Source organism: Physcomitrium patens, chromosome 1, assembly GCF_059467195.1.
Source record: "Physcomitrium patens ecotype Gransden chromosome 1, ASM5946719v1, whole genome shotgun sequence".
NCBI lineage: Eukaryota > Viridiplantae > Streptophyta > Bryopsida > Funariales > Funariaceae > Physcomitrium > Physcomitrium patens.
Window position 1 is genome coordinate 11,442,346 of NC_143410.1, and position 19,914 is coordinate 11,462,259.

Here is a 19,914-nt window from a genome sequence, read left to right on the forward strand (position 1 = left end):
TATTTTTCGTTTGAACTTGATTGATTTTCCACTGAGTCAATGGGATCATGGTCTGATTACTGAATTATTGTTGCCTTTGTAAATGCCAGCAGTTTTGGGTAGGGTGCTTTCCTCCGCAAAATATACATTAAGCACCCGTTTGTCTTGGTGATGGACATTCTGTATCAAAATGACCTTATCCCTTACAATTATTACACCATACATTAGGTCTCGTATTAGAAGCCTTATGTCGTTTGTCCTTATCTTTAGCCAAATTCACGGCCAACTCTTCCATCTTCTTTGTTAGATTTAATAACAAGGCTTTATTTGGATCTTTAACAGTTGCATTTGTGAGCAACTCCGATTGTTGATAGGTTGGCGATGTAAAATAAGGTGTCATTGTTATTGGCACTATTGCTTGGAGTGGTGTGGCATTAATTGGTTGTTGCAACATAACATTCTTCACATTGGAGGCAGCCATTTGTGGATAATTATCCATCGATACATTTCTCGGTTGTATTTGTTAGCTTCCTGAACTTGGAATCATCATGGCCCCCACTATTAGCAATTGGTCATAATGACATTCTTCCCACACCTTTGCTCGTATCAACGATGCCTCTACCATAGCTAGTCGAGCCTCTTTTATAAATATTTTTAATTCTGGTAGATGTAAACCATTGATTAATATCAAAAATATAAACGCATCTGGCATTTGATTATTTGACCATTTATGAAGTATATCCACAATCCGGCCATAATAGAACTCCATTGATTCCTTCGCAAATATCTTACTATTTATAAAACTTTCTCGAAGCCGATCTTCAAATCCAATTGGTCTAAAATGGATTAGAAAGGCGTTCTTCAAGGCCTCCCAATTGAGAAATCTATCGACTGGTTGCCAAATATACCATTCAAAAGCTGTATCTTTTAAAATTGTTGGCAACCATCTCAACCAAATATCTTCAGTTCTACCATTATTAGCCATACAGGTTGTTAAGAATTGAGATATATGGTGATCAGGATCAGAGTCCGGCCAACCATTAAAAGTAGGTAATGGTGCCACACTTGTAGTTCGGTCTCCTACTACTTCCATTTGTATTGCAATTGGTACTTCTGGCACTCCCACGGCGATTGGTGTTATCACTGGTCTCCTTATTATTTGAATTTGAATTTTTCTTCCTTTGGTTTTACTTGGACTTACAATTCCTTTTTGTCGTTCTCGTAGGATATTTCTTATGCATAATTACTCTTGTTTTTCTTTCGCTTTTCGATTAATTCTTTGATAATCCTTCTTTTCATGATTATTACTCATAATCTTTTATTCTTATCATACAATCAATTTCTAACATTTCATATTGTTATCATTTCTCCAGCAACGGCGCCAAAATGTTGTTCTCGTTGTATTGAAGCTTCAGTATACCAAAGCAATTGAACTAATAGAGGTGGATTTAAACACGAGGAAAGACTGGTTATATGAATTGGGTCTATTAGTGTCACAATTGATCAACTTTGGCTATCTAAAATCAATTATCAAACTACAAAACACCAAGGCTTCCTACTTCCATCTTGATTCAACACATAATCCATTCTATGACTATCAATTCAACAATACTTCTCTCAATCACAATTCTTCATAAGCAAATAATAAAAGCAAAGAAAACAAAGAAGTAGCACCAAGCTTACCTCGGCTTACGACTCTCACAGTTTGACCCTCGGCTTACGACTCTCACAGTTTGACCCTCGGCTTTTCTTTCCTCAACCTATTTATCCTAACAAAAAAATGATCCATCATCCAACGGATTCCAAAGGTTATGACCCTTTGAATTCTTAACCATTTATTCCACTAACAACCTACTGTTACCAACTAAACTGCCTAATCATCAGTCTAATTCTCAAGGTTATCAATAACCAAACAATAACTTATGACAAATTTTATTTACCTATTGTATTGATGGCCAAATCAAAAATAATTAAGATTCAAACAAATTAAGGTCTTAAAAATTGAATTTTGAAGATTTTGAGAGGAAATGAATGATTTAAAAAGAAGTTATTGACACTAAAATATCAATATTGAAATTGAAGAAAAATAATGGTTGACATTCAAGTGGATTAAGAATATTTTTTAAAAAAAAATATAAGTATTATAAACATATATAATTATTTGTATAAGAAGTATTAGAAAAAAAATATATAAGTAGATTTGATAATATCTTATAGAAAAGCTTTTTAGAAACTTTATATACTTGGATTTGACTTTATACATGTTTATAGTTGATTGATAAGTTAGAAAATATGTAAACAAGTTGGCCACTTATTACACGTATTGGCAACCTATACTACAAATTGGCCATATGGTGCATATATAGGAAATTTGTTTTGTAGGTTAAACATGTATTTTGTAAGTTGGACATATGTCAAAAGTCTTATAGAACATTGATGTATAGTTTTTACTTAGACAGTACATACAAAAGCAAGAATGAAGCCTTCTTTATTCTTGTCAATACATTTCTTGTCCTTAGTCTTATTTCAAAAGCCTCTACTTTTCTTGTCTTTGATATTAGGTAATTCTAATTTAATGTTATATCATCTTTGAATAATTATCTATTCTTTTTAGTGACACAAGAATGTATTGAACATTTGGTTCTTTATAGTTTATATCCTTGACAATAAGTTTGATTCATTTCAAATATTATATACTTATTTTTAATTAATAAATTGAAAAGTATAAAAAATTTGAATAAAAATTAATGATTGAATTAAAATTTATTAAAATTTTAAATCTAATATAGAATTTACTTAATATTTAATTAAAAATTATTAGATTTTTTTAAAATTTTGATTAAAATTATATTAGAATTCAATTAGGATTTTTTAAGATTTACTTAAAATTCAGTTAAAATTTGGTTATGATTTATTAAGAATAAAATTAATATTTTGGTTAGGATTTATTTAAATTTTAATTTAAATATTTTAAATATTTAATTAAAACTTGATTAAAATTTTATTAGAATTTAATTATTGTTCAATTAATATTTACTTAATATCTTTATAGAATTGGATAGACTTTGGTTTGATTCTTTTAAATTTCTTTAAGTTTCTTATTATATTTTTATGAATTATTTAGGACTTTATGATATTTTTTTAAGATTATTTTAGAGAGTCTAATAGTTTTTTAGGATTTAATTATATTTTTTTTTATTTGAATCTGATTTAAGTAAAATAAGATTTTTTAAGGTTGTTTAAGATTGCAAAGAACTCCAAATTTATAAAAAAAAATTCCAAAGAATTCCAAATTTTAGCAAAAAGCTTTATTTTAGATTTTTTTCTATGTATGTATAATTTTTATTTTTTATTTTTTATTTTTTCTTCAATAAATTTATTGTGAGTAATTAACTGCTGTGAATCTATAAGAAGATTAAAGATCTAAATTCTTACTTAAGAAAAAGAAAAAACACATTAGTCTCTTTTAAAGCTCTAGAAACGACAAAGTGAGCAATTTTAAGATTAAAAGTATTAGATAAACAATATATAATTTAACATTAAAGTTGTATTTTTTGAGGTAAAACTTATATATATATATATATATATATATATGCAAGTAAGACACCAAGTTGCATATATAAGAATATGTATAGTAAAATATTTCTTATTTTGAACATACTTGAATACTTGTATATAAAATTTATTATTGAATATATATTTCCGTGGCTAAAGCTAAAAAATAGAGAGTTATTTTGTAATACAAGGAATTTTTAAAATTTTAATATACACCTAAGTTAAAATAAATATTTTATTACATCAACTTAGTTAACAAACTCAATTTTAAAAATTGCAATGCGATAAGTTCAACCTTTACATGACAGATTGATCAATAATAAAAACTCAACAAATTTTAAATTTACTAATGATCAAAATGGAATAAAAACTAAAATAAATGAATTCAAAAAATAAAAAATAAAAATAAAAAATCATTCATAATTTTTTTTAACCATTTTAAAATATTAAAATAAAATCTATAAAAATCAAAGTGAATAATTTTAAATAAATACAAAGAATATTTAGAAAATTCAATAAAATAGATATTTGGTTTTTTTTATTATTCAAAAAAATTTATAGAATTATACATATTCTTTAAGCACCTTCCATATTTGAAGCTACAAAAAAATCTCATAAAACAAGTTCTAAAGAAGTTTTGATTTAAAACATAATGTTATTAGGAAATTATGTTAGTTTGATGTGCATATAAATACATTATGTTTATTGGTTACATATAAATTCCTAATAAAAAATAAAAAAGTAATTTTTTTCTTAAACTTAAGTTTTTTTAAAACAAAAAGATATATTGTTATTCTTGAATTAAGTTCATAAAGAAATATTAAGTTAATACAAGGACATTCAATTTTACAAGTTAAAGATGTCAACTTTTAAATTCTATATATAATACTATTTTTTAATACTCAATTTTATGTATAGTTTTAATTTATAAGATTATCATAAAAATTATATATGATTTAAAAATAATTATTAAATAATATATTATTTACTTAAAAAAATATTACTTCTTAGTCTTTTTTTTCTATAATTTTTTATTATAAATTAACAAAACAAACTAAGAAAAAAATCAGATTAAATTAATTACTTAATAGTATTTTATAAAATTTAAGGTGTATTGAATGTCTTGTAATTTTAGTTGTTGTCTTATACCATTTAAAATTCTCTAGAAATAACTAAATCATTCTATAATAGGTTCCAAATGGTGGTTAAATTTAATTTTTAATGATCAATTGCAAAATGATAAGAATATTGTTTGTGTAAAAATTTACATTATTTGTTTGAAATGCATCTTCTTAATATGTACATTGAATTAAAATGTTATTAAAAACATTTCTAGTAATATATTATATAAATGACCACAAAAATATTTATTGTAATTTTTAAAATAATTTGGTTAAAAAATATAATTTTTTTTTATATTTTTGTATATTTTTTAAATTTACATTAAGAATATATTCGAAATTATAAGATGTTAAAAAAATTAATTTAATCAAAATAATTTCAATATAATATGATTAGTTAGGCTCTTAAAAACATTAAACACTACTACTTCTATTAGAAAATAATTATCAATAATACTTTCAACATGAAAATTAAAATTTCTATAAATTTTATATAAATTAGTCCATTTTTATTGTTTATGAAATTTTTGTAATGATTATTGTAACTTCAATTGAAAAGTAAATGAAACAAAGACTTAAAGATCTCACAACACAAACTCTAATCATATTATTTTTATGTCCAAAAAAATGAATTAGGACATTTATAAGAAAATGTTGAGTAAGAATTAAGTCACACAGCTCTATTGTAGGAGCATAAATTCCTGCAAGATTATCAACAAATGTAGGAGTCTTTCTGTAGAGAGTGGTAATCACAGAAATAACTAAAACGTTCATGGAAAAGACGGAATTAGAAAATTATTTCATTTATCCGTTTGGAAAGAGTTTTCTTATTTGATTGCTCACGTTATCAAAAGTTCACAGGTTGATTACCAATGTTGCAGAATTTAGTTACATCTATTCTTTCAACATCTGAGTTAGGGATACCAGCAGCAAGATTGAGCTGAATATATATATATATATATATATAGACATATATGTTCCGACTTGTGGGTTGGCAAGGTACAGCTAAACAGAGTGCTGAATTTATCACTACAGTAGGTCCCAGTGTTTTTGGAGGAATGTTAGAGTCGGCGTGTTCGAGAGCCTTATTAAGCTTTTATCTAGACTATTACAAAAGTACTTTTTCAAGCAGCTTTACTGTTAACATTACCAACTATGTAGTTTCATTCTTATTGATTGGTTAAAGAAGTGCACATTTCTACCAGCTCCTATTTTGCATTTCGTGGTTGCGATCATTGTGACAGCAGGTGAAGCAAATGGTACTATCGGTAACAGTATTGTTCCGTTTTTTCATGTTTTGATACATCGTATTCAGCTGGGTCGCAGCCTTTCCCTACTACTTGGGTGGGTTCCCTCACTCAGTTAACACACTAACTGGTGCTTAGGCTCATCCGTAGCAAACTGATTTGTGCACAATGTTGAAGGTGGTCCTGGACGATCTACTTGTGCATTGATTGCCAACTCAAGACCTATTGAAATCACAACAGCAACATAAACTTCGAAATATCCTTGACTCAGTCCAAAATCTCAGAACAGAGTTATCTCTCATCAGCACAAGGGTCATACTCTATCAGGAATCTGAATGACCGTTGAGATTTCTTCCAAAGCAAGACAATACTATGGACTTCCCACTGTGTGATGGCATGATAAACTTAAGCATTTGCGTTTATAAGGAAGCACAGATACTTGATTTGAAGTAGCTCGAGAAGAGAAAAAACTAGCACCTGCGAGGAGGGCGGAGGAATTCCTTCAGAGAATGTATCTAGCTGCAAAGCCAAAGCTCCAGAAGCTCTCTCTGAAGACTTTTGCTTCATCCGCTTCAAAGGTCTTGTGTCTCCAGTGTTTCCTTTGTTTATGCTAAGTTGTGTGGCACGCTTAACCTGACGGTTCAATTTGGAGTAAAATTATGGTCAGTGTACTGGATTGCTAGTCAGCCGAACGTTACAAGCGAGCACAACGAGATGACCTGCTGGGAGTTTCTTTTGTAATGACTTTGTCGATCCTGTTGACTGAGCGATAAATTCACAAACGTCCTTTGTGATGTTTTACTTTGTTTTAGTTGGATTCATTCTTGCTCTCATTGCACTATCGGTTTGTTCGAGGTATCTTATTCTTTGTTAATCCTAGATATTGTCCTACATATTGTGATCTGTATGTGGGAGTCTAAAGCTGATAGTAACCTTTGGTTGTATAAATCAAAAAATTAAACTTAAAACAAATTAAATATATGTCGATAAGATTTGGTTTTAGATACTTCTGAATGAATGCCATATGTTACCGCCTCAACGAGCCTACTGGTTTCACTTTCATTGTTTTTTATTTTTATTTTTTATTATTTTATTATTTCTTAGTGTCAATATAACAATGTGGGTACTAAAAACAATTTACCTTTAACATTAGTATGAAGTTAAAAAACTTAATGAGATTAGTCAAAAGTCGTGTTATAATCTATTATACCTTCAAGTAAAAATTTGAATAACTTATGGTTTGTGTTTGGGATTTTTTAGTAGCTACATGCATATGATTTACATCACATCTCGTAATAGTTTTACGATACATTGATATAATGAGTACATTTTTAGGATATACCAACTCTCATGATGTCAAGGTACTATTACCGTGTTGACTTATATTCTCCTCTATAGGTTGAAACTGATAACATCAATGTTTGATTACTAAAATTAATTAAGCTCTCCGATTTGTCAGCATGCTCAACTGTTACACAATCTAACATTTCGTCTTCTCTCCACAACAGCATGCATAAGGTCATAGGTAAATTTACAACACTCGGTCCTGTATGACATGCGCAGACCCATATTTCAAATTGACATTTCTTTAACATTAGAAGAGTCCATACATTTATTTTCACTGCCATTTAGTTGGACACCTTTGACATAGGCTGAAAGGCACTATAGTTAAGCAAGGAATGGTTAACCATTAACCCAATCCCCGCAATACATTCGCGAGCGGTAGAATAGGACAAAATCAGCTCCACTAAGAAAGATGAAACGAGAACGAAATTGAGTCACGTAATCAGATAGATAATTCTAAATTGAATACGTGCTGAGCACATAAAAGGCCGGAGATAATGCAAGTTACATCGAACCCAAGCATTATCTGAATTATCAAGTCATAATCACTCAAAACGAGTATATACTATCTGGATAAGATTCCGCAGTAAAATTCTTTCCGTCACATGCACCTGAGAATTCAGCTGAAAAGCATGTGGTCATAACAAATATAGCCGTCAAAATTGTAGCACTAGGCAGTGATCTAGAAAAATTGAACGTTCCAGCTGCAACGCAGCAAGAGACCTCCGCTGCCCGCACAATCCAATCGGATGCGCCATTTATAGCATCTGAATACGTCACGAGGCACACGGAACTCCACTGGCTTCTCAAGATTATAATGTTAGCGGGTAATTTGGGCTGTCAACTGTGCATATCAGCATATTCAAGAGGTCGGCCGTGAAAGCCAAACGATCAGTCATTCAAGCATGCATTTGAACAAGAGAAATGACACATCGGCAGACGATTGGAACAGAGTCAGAGTCATTGTCATAATTAGAGGGTCGCTTGCAGGTATCAAGCACCCTTCTTGAGTGAATTAGTCAGACCATGCTAAGCATAGCCAAAGGTTAGCAACTGAGGAGACATAGATATAAAGCTTAACTCCCCAGAAAAGACTCCTTATGACTTTATAACTAATGTAAGGCTAGGACGGACAGTAGTGACAGCTGACCAATCAAAAATTATCTGATGGATACAACCACGGGTGGGACAACACGACTGGCTGCATCCTATGGTGCTGGATGCGTCAATAGGGCTGAGTGCAACCGTTCCACGACTTGCACACAGCAGGACTCTACACGAATGTGGGACGACACAAACGTGGGGATGTTGTTGCAGCAGCTGCTGCAAAAGATTATGGGTTTCAAATCAGAAACCCAGACCCAGCAAAGTAGTCAGGTCTGAACAGTGTGTGCACCAGACGCCCAGAACTTTGCACAGATTAGTTCTGTTAGAGAGTGGTTGATCCCACAACCAAGTTATTCACGAACCACCTTTAGGGGGAGGCAGTGAGACTCAGGACCAGACACTTTCCTACAAGTAACCAATATTCAAGGTCGCAGCTAGAAAAGCATCATGGGAGATGCCTTTCTGAGCACAGCGCCTCTCCTCAAAAGTAGTTTGAGGCATTAAGAGATTTCTCCAGAAGCCTCGTTCCTGCATAAGGGTAATAAATGCCAAATTTAGCAGAGAGCTAGATTGACAGCCAGTGAACACTGCCATACTTCTCCCTTTCACGAATCTTCTAATTTCAGAATTCAGTTATCAATAAAAAAAAACAAAAAAAAAAACAAAAAAACAAAAAAACAAAAAAAAACAAACAAACAAACAAACAAACAAAGGCGCTACCCACACGTAATCCAGAAAGAGCAGAGAGTGACACAATGATCAAGTGTACCTTTCAGCCAAAGTTGAATCCACCAGGAGGAGCTCCTGCGACATTACTTGAACCGAACGCGAAGCTTTGACCATCTGTACCAGGTGCAGTATTCTGCTCCTCATCCTCTTCTAACCAGTACGTCTCCAAGATCTTTACAGCCTTCTCGTAAATTTCATTGTTATCGTGAGTTTGGAGGTTCTCAATCTTCTCTAAGCCCTCGGCTTCATCAATATAGCGAGCATATTCGTTGATCCCACCAGTTTTTCCAAGATCTTTCTCCTGCTCTCCGACCTTCAAGATATTCTCCAGACCTTCAAGGGAGACGGTTACAATTCTCGGATCTGGGCAGGTCAATAAGTCGCAAAGTGGTTTAATACAACCCTGGTTGACGAGGTATTTGATTTGATCGTGCGTTCCACCGGATGTGGCATTCGAAATAGCCCAAGCTGCTTCTTTCTTGATGTCAAACTCAGCAGTGGCGAGCAAAGATACAAGCGGTGGAATAATGTTCGCGTCAATCACGGCCTGTAGTAGACAACCGAAAACGATTATAGTACATCAATTAAAAGTATGACTACACAGTGCAGTGAACAGGAGTGGAAAATAAAAGCAATCTCCAATCAACAGGGATTGAATAAGGAGAGTGGAAATTAATACCTGAATCTGATCCTTGTTTCCTGCGGTTATGTTCGAAATAGTCCAACAAGCTTCTTTCTTAATGCTTTTCTTGTGATTGTTGGTCAGGAGAGCCAGGAGACAAGGAAGGGCCTGGTTGTTGATGATGAACTGGGTCTGAAGGTCGTCACCAGTAACGATGTTGCCCACGGTGCGCAGTGCAGGAATTAGCACGGACGGTGATGGATGGCTGCTAAGAGTCAGCACAGCGGAATAAGTTATCCACAAACCTTCCTTGGATAAGTTCAGATACCACGAAAATGAGTAGCAAAATGAATAAGAACAGGGGCAAGTATAAGCGCATTACAGCAGTAGCTCCACGAGACGTCGGCAAACACCAGCTTCAATCACAGCCTGTATCTTGTCGTTTGTTCCATCGGACAAATAAGATAGGGCCCAGCATGCATCTGTAAGGACTTCTTCATCATTTGAATGAATGAGTCGCTCCAAAGCTGGGAGTGCAGGCTTGGACTGCAAGAATTTAAAATAAAAATATGAATCATCGACTTCATGGCAGCGTACTAGAAGAAACAAATCAGCCTTCACAAGATACGTCTCAGATGAATAAGCATAGATAATCAAAAAATTGGAGAAAGTTGATATGAGACCATCTAGAAATCACGAGGCGTACAAACCTGCTCGAAAGGTGGCTGAGGCTTGCCACGACAAAAGTTGGATAGGGTCCACGTTGCATTCCGCAGCATTGACAACTTCGTGTTGTCAGTAAGCTGAGCAAGCAGAGGCATCAAAGCGCCATGGTTAAGAACAAGATCTCTGCACTTTGGAGAGTCACCCGCTACATTCCCTAATGCCCATACAGCCTGCAAAAACAAGGTGACACGGGTTCTCAGTAAGAAGACAGTCATTATTGAAGAAACTCAGGAGTGAATAGCACTTAGTATCATTACCTTCATTACATCACATCAAGCTGGTCAGGGGATATGCAGATGGTGAATCCAAATCCTGAATATCTCTACTACGAACCTCTCATATAAACAAAGTGTTTCACTCCCATCAGGTTCCACCCTGGAAATTAATTACTTGTTCTCCACCAGGAGACAAGGAAGCGTGTTTTTAGAAATGCCAGGAAATAAATGACATTGGAACTCAAAGATTTGTTGATCCAAATCCCATATGCAACATGATCTTGAGGTGCATTAACCCTAACATCCTGAGTTATCAAGGCCTGTATCAGTATAACATACCTGCTCTCGAACGTCATCGCTCGGAGAACTCAGGAGCTGAACGAAAATTGGCACAGCTCCGTGATCAATAACCACCCGGGTGTGATCAGAAGTTCCGGAAGCAATATTTGTCAACGCCCAGGCAGCTTCGAACTGCATGCGATACACACAGTGAGATACTCGTTCTGCCCCCACAGGATCGTGATGTACTCGATTGTACAATAGAGATTAAACACAGTTCACAGTAGGGAAAATCCGAGTGAGCACCTGCAACTGTGGGAAGTCATTCCTGACTAGAAACTCGACAAACCGAGGTACAACACCTGCTGCGATAACCTCTTCGATTGGTGGACTGCGCTCTGCAATTCAAAAACGTGAGATCACTCACATCAGATGTGGAATTGAAGTTAAGAGTAGCAGGTGACAACCAGAAAAACCATATGCATGGTTCCAAGGTCAACAACAGTTATGAGAATAAGTAGACATCATACCAATAGAGAGAAGCTTTCTGAATTGGGTGGTTGATTCCAACTGCGTTGCGGGGTCGTCAGAGTAAACTCCAGCAACCATGGCAGGGAGGCTTTCCAGTTGCTACGAGAAACAAAATCCACGAATTACATTCGAGCGACTACCCCGTCAAAGGATCAAAACGAAACAGTATATCACAAAGTCCATGGTCTTGGTCGAAACCTTTCTTTGATCATACCGTTACAGCCTACTTGCAAAACCCTTGGATAACAGAGAGATCTAAGACGATCCAGACAGAAAAATAAATAAAAACTAAAGCATGCGAAATGATCAAGTCGACAAAGGAATGCGCATCAAGAGTTCACAAAAAAGCCAAGAGATTCATTCCGGAATTCCCGCCGCAAAAACCCAAATCCAGCCAACTCCGACCACACACCTTCTTCTCGGCAGCGCCAGTCTGCGCGGCGGGCATGAACTGCTGCTGCAGTTTAACCATACCATCTCTACGCTTCTTCAGAAGACTCTCCTCTCTCTTGCTCTTCCGAATCTCCACCATGTTGTCCTCTCTCTTTCTACGTGCTTCATCGGCATCGATTGCCAGCTTGAAACCCTTCTTGCGGACCTCAACACGGGCGTTGGGACGGAGAGACATCCTGATACAACCTTAAGGACAAGCGCCACAACGAAACGCACTCGAAATTCGTCTAACCCGAAGAAGAAAACCCAAAACACACACACACGGAGTGAAATGAGAGCGATACGGAAAGAGAAAGGCCTAGAGTGGGATCAAAAGAACGGCAACAGGGAAAGAGGATTGTAAACCGCTAAGAAGAAAAGGGAGTGAGTGAGTATCTCCAAAAAGAGGATAACACAGAAAGATGAGACGAAGACAGAGGGAGAGAGAGGGGAGGAGGGGGAGGAGAAGAGGGGAGAGCAGGGGGAGCAGGGCCGAGAGAGAGAGAGCGCTGAGAAGCTTTGGGGATGCCGTCGAGCGTGGGCACCCATTTCAGACTCTAGCCGAGTGGCCGAGGGGGCGGGCGGAGAGGTGATACCCGTACACCGACCATGCCCGGGGGGGGGTGCATAGACCTCCTACGCCAGGGGCGGGCCCACCACCCGGTCAAATATTTCAAATTCGTACTATTCCTTGAACTGCCAGGTGTGGTGCTGCTTCGTTCCCCGTCCCCGTCCAGCCCCGTTCCATCCCCCTGTCCTCGCCATCCCAGCTCGCCTCCTACTCATTCATCCCCATGCTCTTCATCCAAATTTTCATTCGTTCGTTCGTTTGTTAGTTTGTTTATTCTTCCTTCCATCCCCTGGCTCCGTTCTCTTGCTTGCATTGCACTGTGTAGCTCTCCCTGTGTTTTCACTGCATCCCAGCGTCCCACTGCAGTTTGTTTGATGCTGCAGGTCGTTCGCCTGCGGGCGCTTCCATCGCTATTCTCTGGTGCCGTTGCTTTAACCTCTGCTGCTGGCTTTCTCTTGTCGTGTTCTTCCCAATCTCAGCTGTATTTTTTGCTTCTTCTTCTTCTGCTTCTATTGCTGCTTCTTCTTCTTCGCCTTCGTCTTCGTTTCATGTGAGTTTTTCATTTGCAGTAATGAAGCCATGCTGCCAGCTTCAATTTCCACGATGCGCGGGATTCCTTTCGCATGTCAAGCGTAAACTGTGTTCGAGTTTAGGAGTTTTGTTTAGTGTATATCAGTTGCTTTTTTCTGAGTTGAAGTTGCTTTGATCCGTTTTTGTGTGAAGTATACTTGTTTATTGTTTAATGATGATGTTATTTGTTGTTCAAAAGTTTTTGCTCTGTCTCTCTCTCTCCAGCGCTTGATGCAGCTATACATTGAATGAAATAATGAGAAAAAAGAATAATAATCATACTCATATCAATCATCGTCAACTGTATAATTTCAATTGCGCGTTGAAGTATGATGATAGAAAAAGTATTTTTTTCTAAACTTTTCAGGATTCAAAATATTATGAACTTTATTGACAGAAGTTCTAATGGTTTACAAGAAGTAAAGAGTGAAATATGGCACGTTTTGTAATTCAGATATGCTATTAAAGCAATAGATTTAATAATTTATTATTTATATTAGAATGTCTCTTTTCCTTTGATCAGTAAGAACATTCAGAAAATTGGAAGGAAAATTTTGTAGTGGTCATTTTTTAGCAGAATAAGTAGCATTGTTATGATATCCTTCTCTTTTGGAGTTCTGAATAGACTCAACGAATTCAATCTTTCTAGTTGTTTGTAAATGTGTAATGGATCACTGCAATTATGATTTGATACAAGTAATAATAATAACAACATGACAATTATCAAAATTTGATTTAAGTAGCTAATTAGAATTTGAATGACATCAATAACAATAATATTTATTGTATTAATGTGAGTATATACTATGCATTATATCTTTTAAAAAATCTGTAGGATTACTAATTTCAGTAACAAGAACTATAATAATAATAATAATAATAATAATAATTTTGTTTATTTGGCATAAATATAAATATATTTTTTTTAATTTCAATGCTAAATTAACAAGAGTGAGCACACTATCAAAATCAGAGAGAGTAATGGTGATAAAGGAAGACTAATTCTTGAAAGCATGTGAGTTTGACTACAGTATTAGCTTGTCTGGAAACATCTTGAATTGCTCGCATTTTAGTGTGTCATGCTAGAGAACAATTTTTAGAAGCATCTTAGGTACTACTGAACTTTTAAAATATAATATTAAACTGTATATAAGATAGTCAACAGGAAGAGACATGCAATAAATACTTAATAAATAAGTAAATAAATAAGCCTCCAAGAAAATCTGAACTTATATTTCTTCCTTTACAGTGGTATTATTAGTTTTTGAAGTTTAATTTGTCAGGTAATACAACCATTATAAGTTCTAATTTAACCAATCAGTTTTTGAACTATATATATTTATATATATACATATATATTTATTTATTTATTTATATAGAGAGAAAGATGTGTGTTGTAAAACATATTAACAAAAATAAAATTGAATCCATAAACTGTGATAGGTGAGTTCAGTAAATAAAATCATCTGTACACTAATTTGATAAAATTAAAGTTTTACTTAAATCCTTTAATTTCTTTGAAGGATTCAACTATGTAAAAATAAGAAATAGTTTGAAACTAGAAATTTAAAAGCTTTTATGTATACCTTAAAATATTTTTACAATTTTAGTACACAAATACCAAACTAATTGATTCTTTATTTAAGCAAAGTCATGGAAAACTAATGACAGTTCAAAAAGCTTAAGCAGTTGGTTACCATTTAGAGTTTTTGAAGGTATTGTAATGAAAAGCAGAAACACAACATATATATATTTTCATAGAATCACTATTGTTTTTTTATAATATGATTAATTTTTTAAAAAAAACTTTATAAAAGCAATATTTTAATTTTGTAAATTCACAATAACTATTTTGTCTATGTTGATTCTAAAAACTAAAAACCAAAGTAAGACATATGATGTAAATTACAAAACACATATCATTATTGTAGATTAATTATCACTTCACAAAGAATGACAAGCCAAGGAGTTTTTCTGCCTAACTGTTCAAACCTAGTTGATAGTAACAAAGTCAACTAATAGAAAAAAAGCTGAATGGATAGAAAAACCAAACTAAACCACATACTTTTGATGGGATTTGGCACACAATATCACATCATATGACAAAAAGAAAAAGAAATACATTTGGTTTCTATCATTCTAAATAATCTGAATTTAAATTTTGCCATTAGAGAAATTTGAATTTGAATTTAAAACAATTTTAATGCAAAGCCCATGATAAAATAATGGTGTTGTAGAGAATTTTTTTTACCATTATACCAGATATATATATTCAGACACAATGTAGTTATTATAAACGTGTTATTTAGTATATTATATGTAATTGTTAAAAATAGACAATGAACCATAAAAAAGTACAAGCATTCTAGAAAATCATAAAAGAAATGCATTGTATCACTTCAATCTTATTTTTAATTATAAAATTATCATAATTCAGAGTTTCATTATTAGCATTGTTTCTATCATTAAATTTCCATAAACTAATTTTCAGAAAATAATCCATGTTTTTTTTTTTTTTTTCATTAGAAAATCTACAACAAGGAATTTTTTTCGCCTTCACCTGAGTATATGTGAAAAAAAAAAAAAATATATATATATATATATATATATATATATACATTTCATCACATTAGTTTTTTTTCAAAAAGAAAAAAAGTTATGAAATAAAAAAAACTAGTGCTAAATCAAACGTTGTTTGAAGGATTTCTTCCATGAGTGATATTGGAAGGAACTCCTCAGATCTACAAAGCAAGGAGTGCATGACACGCCGCAGCCCAAATAACTTTTCATTATAATAAAAAAGCAGTTTGAAAGTATTCATTCCCCACAAACAAAACAATTCTCCCAATTGTTTAGGACTCTCTGATTTTTAATTAAAAAAGTAAAAAGTAGAAAGTAAGAAGAAAAAGGATAAGCCCACCTCCAGCACCACCCGGCCCATCATCCATCCATCCCCCATGCTTTTCATCCCAACCAGCTGCTGCCAGCTGTGAACCGCCCGCCATGCAAGCAACGAATGCTCTTTCATCCATACCCGTCAAAAAATTTACATTAGTTCATTCACCCACTCATTCATCCATCCATCCGTTTGTTTTTTTGGGGGGTGGGTGGGAGTTGTGGCTGGTGTTCCTTCCAGCCCAGAGAGGCTCCTCATGTGAGGCCCGTATTGCGAGTGTCAGAGAGTGTGTGTCAGTGTGTGTGTGTGTGTGTGTGTGTTTGTGTGTGTCAGTGTGTCTGAGTGGTCATTTGTTTGTTTGTTTGGTTCCAATGATGAGTACAGAGCCTCATTTCAAATTCACACTGACATGCATTGCCAATGGGGACAAGGCATTGAAGCCACACATCCCCACATACCCACACACTCACTCACACACCCACCCACACAAAATAGTCCTTGCCAGTAGGCCAGGATAAATTTATACGTACATCTCTATCTATCTATCTATCTATCTGTCTATCCATCTATCGGTATATATGTATTTATGTATAAACGTAATAAAATGATTATACATTGGGATGGATGGGGTTATTATAATGCTTGGATTCATGGATGCATTTCATGGATGAACCTACTCGCTGGATTCCATTTGCCTTGATGAGCTCCACCCGATGAAGCTCGGAACCAGTCAAAAGACATCCTGCTCCGATTCTTGACACGTGGACGAGAGGATTGAACAGGCGTCGAGGGTCTAGAAAGGGTTGGGGGACCAAGTCCTGTTGGGGGGGGGGTGTCTCGATTGCCAACTCAGCACACGCGGTCCTCTCTCTCTTCCTTCCGACCCCTGTCAGATCCTCGCTGGCGGGGTCCTCTTTGCCACCTGGACCCCCCCACTTTGATAATGTCAACGTGGTGGTTGTATATTTCCAACTTCTTAATTAATTGTAAATATTAGAGGCAAATATTAGTTTCATCACATGCTTTGTTCAAACCTCATATTTTGACTTAGTTTCTTCCAAGTTGAATACTTCTTTCTCATTATCTAGAGTTCAATTCTCCCCCTTTTTTTGTTTGGATGTTAGTATCATTATTATTATTATTCTTATTTGAATCGTTCTTATGCATTGTTTTAGAACAATAGTGCTTGATTTGAGATTTGCTGATGCATAGAACAAGTTCTTTTTGAAAAACGTTTAATTCACTTTACATTGATTTGTTTCAGAAAATTGTGAATACAAGTCACATTATTATTATTTTTTTACTGAAATAGGAAAACTGTATTTATTTTTAAAATGGTCGATGGATTACATATTTATTTATTTATTTATTGAAGTTAAATTTGACGCCTCACAAGAATCTAAAAATATGTTTGAAAAACAATGGTTTGGTCACAAAACTACAAAAGAAATCCTACTAATCAGATATTGAAATTTTGCTAACTTAAAAAACAATCTACAATACAATATAGAATCCACTTTGAAAACGTTTCTCTAATAGTGCTCCACATTGGAATTTAGAAAAGAAAAATTGGTCAGAAATTGGTAAAAATCAACTCAAATAAATTGTGGGTTATATATCTATATTTTTTGATATAGAGATATTACACTGAACATTAAAAAAAAAGGCTGCAAAGTTCGAAACAAAGATATAAAAATGCAAATATAATCACATATACTTAGAGCATAAAAACCAACATTATTTTAAAAAATAACTGAGCTGACTAACACAAGAAAAAATAGGCAATATTGCATAGTAATATTTAAGTGGTGACATGTGATGAAAAATAGTGATGGATTTATACTTGATAACATATTGTAAAAACAAATAGTTTGCAAGATATGGATGTCAAAATAAAAGGTAAAAGTATCAACTCTAAATAGATCTTAAAAAAAATTCTAGATCATATAAATATAATCTTTTAAGCATTCACAAGCTAAGAAGAATATATGATTAAATTTTCCTTAGTAAAAATATGAGACTGTCTAAACTATAAACGAAGAGATATTATACACAAAGAGATTAATTAAGACTTAGACAAGATCTCTTATAAAATAGCAAGAGACCAATATAGATTAAAAAATAATATTAGTAGAGTTAGAAGCATATACATGCAAAATACTAAAATAAGATTGCAATAAGCATACAATCTATAAAAGAGATGTAGGTTGATTAGGTATAAGACTATAGGCGGCTACAATCAAAACAATTAGTGCATTGTTTGGCCTCTGAAGGAAGAACAAAGGAAAGTGAGCTACAATGACTTGTTTAATTATCAAGTTAGTATTGTTGATGTGCACCAATATATATATATATATATATATATATTTTTGAAAGTATAATTCATAAAATTAATTAAGTATATATGCATAAGTATACATAATATTAGTTAAGTATATTTGTTATAAAATTTAAGAGGAAAGAGGTCTTAATATAATAGCCATAAAAAAATAAAAGCTTTATTATCTAAATGAGTTTTAAAAATCCTTTATCTAAGTAACTTAAATATATAATAATGTATGACATATAGGCTCACAATGACAAAACCTACTACACTTAGAATATATTGGCTTGATTTTGAATGGGCTTTGTTAATAAAAATTAGAAGTGTAAGGTGAAATCAAAGAATTAGAGTAACATAAAAAAAATTTGGATTAAAATAGAAGAAAATTTTAAAATAAATACACTATTTAAATATAAATAAGTATAAAATAGAATATTATGGTGTAATTTTCCATAAATAAGAATATTAAGTCTTCACATGTAGCAATTTTATACTAAAACAAATTAAATTGAGTCAAAAATATATTTGATGCTACGAGTCTTGTATTTAAATTATGAGAGGTAGATAAATCTAAATTAAAATTTAATTTCACAACCGAAGAATTTTATAAACACTTCATTCAATTATATACAAGAAAGTTAGTAAACATAACTAAAAGAAGAATATATTCTTTTAATGTAAATAACTAGATTAGTTTATAGAGGCAACATATTAATTTAATTTTATCTTTTGACATATTTTAGGTTAAAAAAAATCTTGTGGGATCAAAATAAAATGAATAAATATATATATATATATATATATAGATAATCTAAATCCTCAATTATAAAGTTGTATTAAGTAGGAAAAATTATTAGAATACTTCATTATGATAAAAAAAAATGTATGTTTGACTAACTTAAATTTCAGCCTATATAATAATGAGAGTATTGAAAATAGAATAGAAGATATTATTAAGCTTGTGAGATTGGTTTTCAAAGCCAAAGACACGAAGAGATAAAGAAGCAAGGTTGTAACATTATATTTTAGATCTTTAGAGAAGCATCAAATCGACTTGAATATATATATATATATATATATATATGGTCTACAAACTCTTACCTTATATAAATATTGCTAAATTAGATTAAAAAAATTCAATACTCACAAGGAATAGAAACTATGTAAGTTTGAATAAAACTCAATTATGTCACTATGTTTTTTGAAAAATAGATTGATTTAGATCTAGGGTACATAAGAAAGAAATGATTATTTGTCTTCTTTAATAAAAAATTGAAATTGTTGAATAGAGAACTTAAGCCAAGAATAATACTTTATAAAATTACCTTCTTTACATGCCACATAAATTTTAAAAATCTTCTATTAACTTTGGGTGTATTTACAAGGTAATTGTATTTGCAATAAGACAAAATATTTAATGTAAAATTGACAGTTATGTCTGAAGAGTTAGAAGCTTTGAAAAGAACCTATTATAAAATGATCCATTTTTTCTTACAAATTATTTCTCAGATTCAATAGTTTCAAAATAATTTGATCTTTGCTTAATTGTGCACGTATATGAATAATATGAATTCAATAGAATAAAATTATTTTTAAAAGTGAAATTAAAATTAACATAGAAATTTCAAGGAGAATATGAAATGAATTGATAGATTGTAAAAACAATC

At 32.8% G+C, this 19,914-nt stretch overlaps 1 protein-coding gene and 1 long non-coding RNA gene across 5 annotated transcripts; one reads left to right on the forward strand and one right to left on the reverse strand.

The window, feature by feature from the left end:
• Window positions 1-7,675: 7,675 nt before the first annotated feature.
• On the reverse strand, window positions 7,676-12,392 carry LOC112283446 (importin subunit alpha-1). 4 transcript variants are annotated; one of them, XM_024522113.3, is made up of 9 exons: window positions 11,868-12,392; window positions 11,455-11,554; window positions 11,231-11,322; window positions 10,985-11,116; window positions 10,415-10,600; window positions 10,087-10,250; window positions 9,762-9,969; window positions 9,123-9,629; window positions 7,676-8,881 (listed from the first exon to the last, which is right to left on the reverse strand). In XM_024522113.3, exons 1-8 carry the CDS (start codon window positions 12,081-12,083, stop codon window positions 9,126-9,128), a joined length of 1,602 nt encoding a protein of 533 aa, XP_024377881.1. In that variant the 5' UTR covers window positions 12,084-12,392; the 3' UTR covers window positions 7,676-8,881; window positions 9,123-9,125. The 4 variants fall into 4 exon arrangements, with proteins under 4 accessions (XP_024377881.1, XP_024377863.1, XP_024377872.1 ...); XM_024522095.3 differs by having other exon boundaries at window positions 9,762-9,972; XM_024522104.3 differs by having other exon boundaries at window positions 7,676-8,918; window positions 9,762-9,972.
• A 357-nt stretch (window positions 12,393-12,749) lies between these two features.
• On the forward strand, window positions 12,750-13,672 carry LOC141045353 (uncharacterized). Its single transcript, XR_012217416.2, has 2 exons — window positions 12,750-12,878; window positions 13,028-13,672. It is a non-coding gene; the product is annotated as an uncharacterized LOC141045353 (long non-coding RNA).
• Window positions 13,673-19,914: the final 6,242 nt, after the last annotated feature.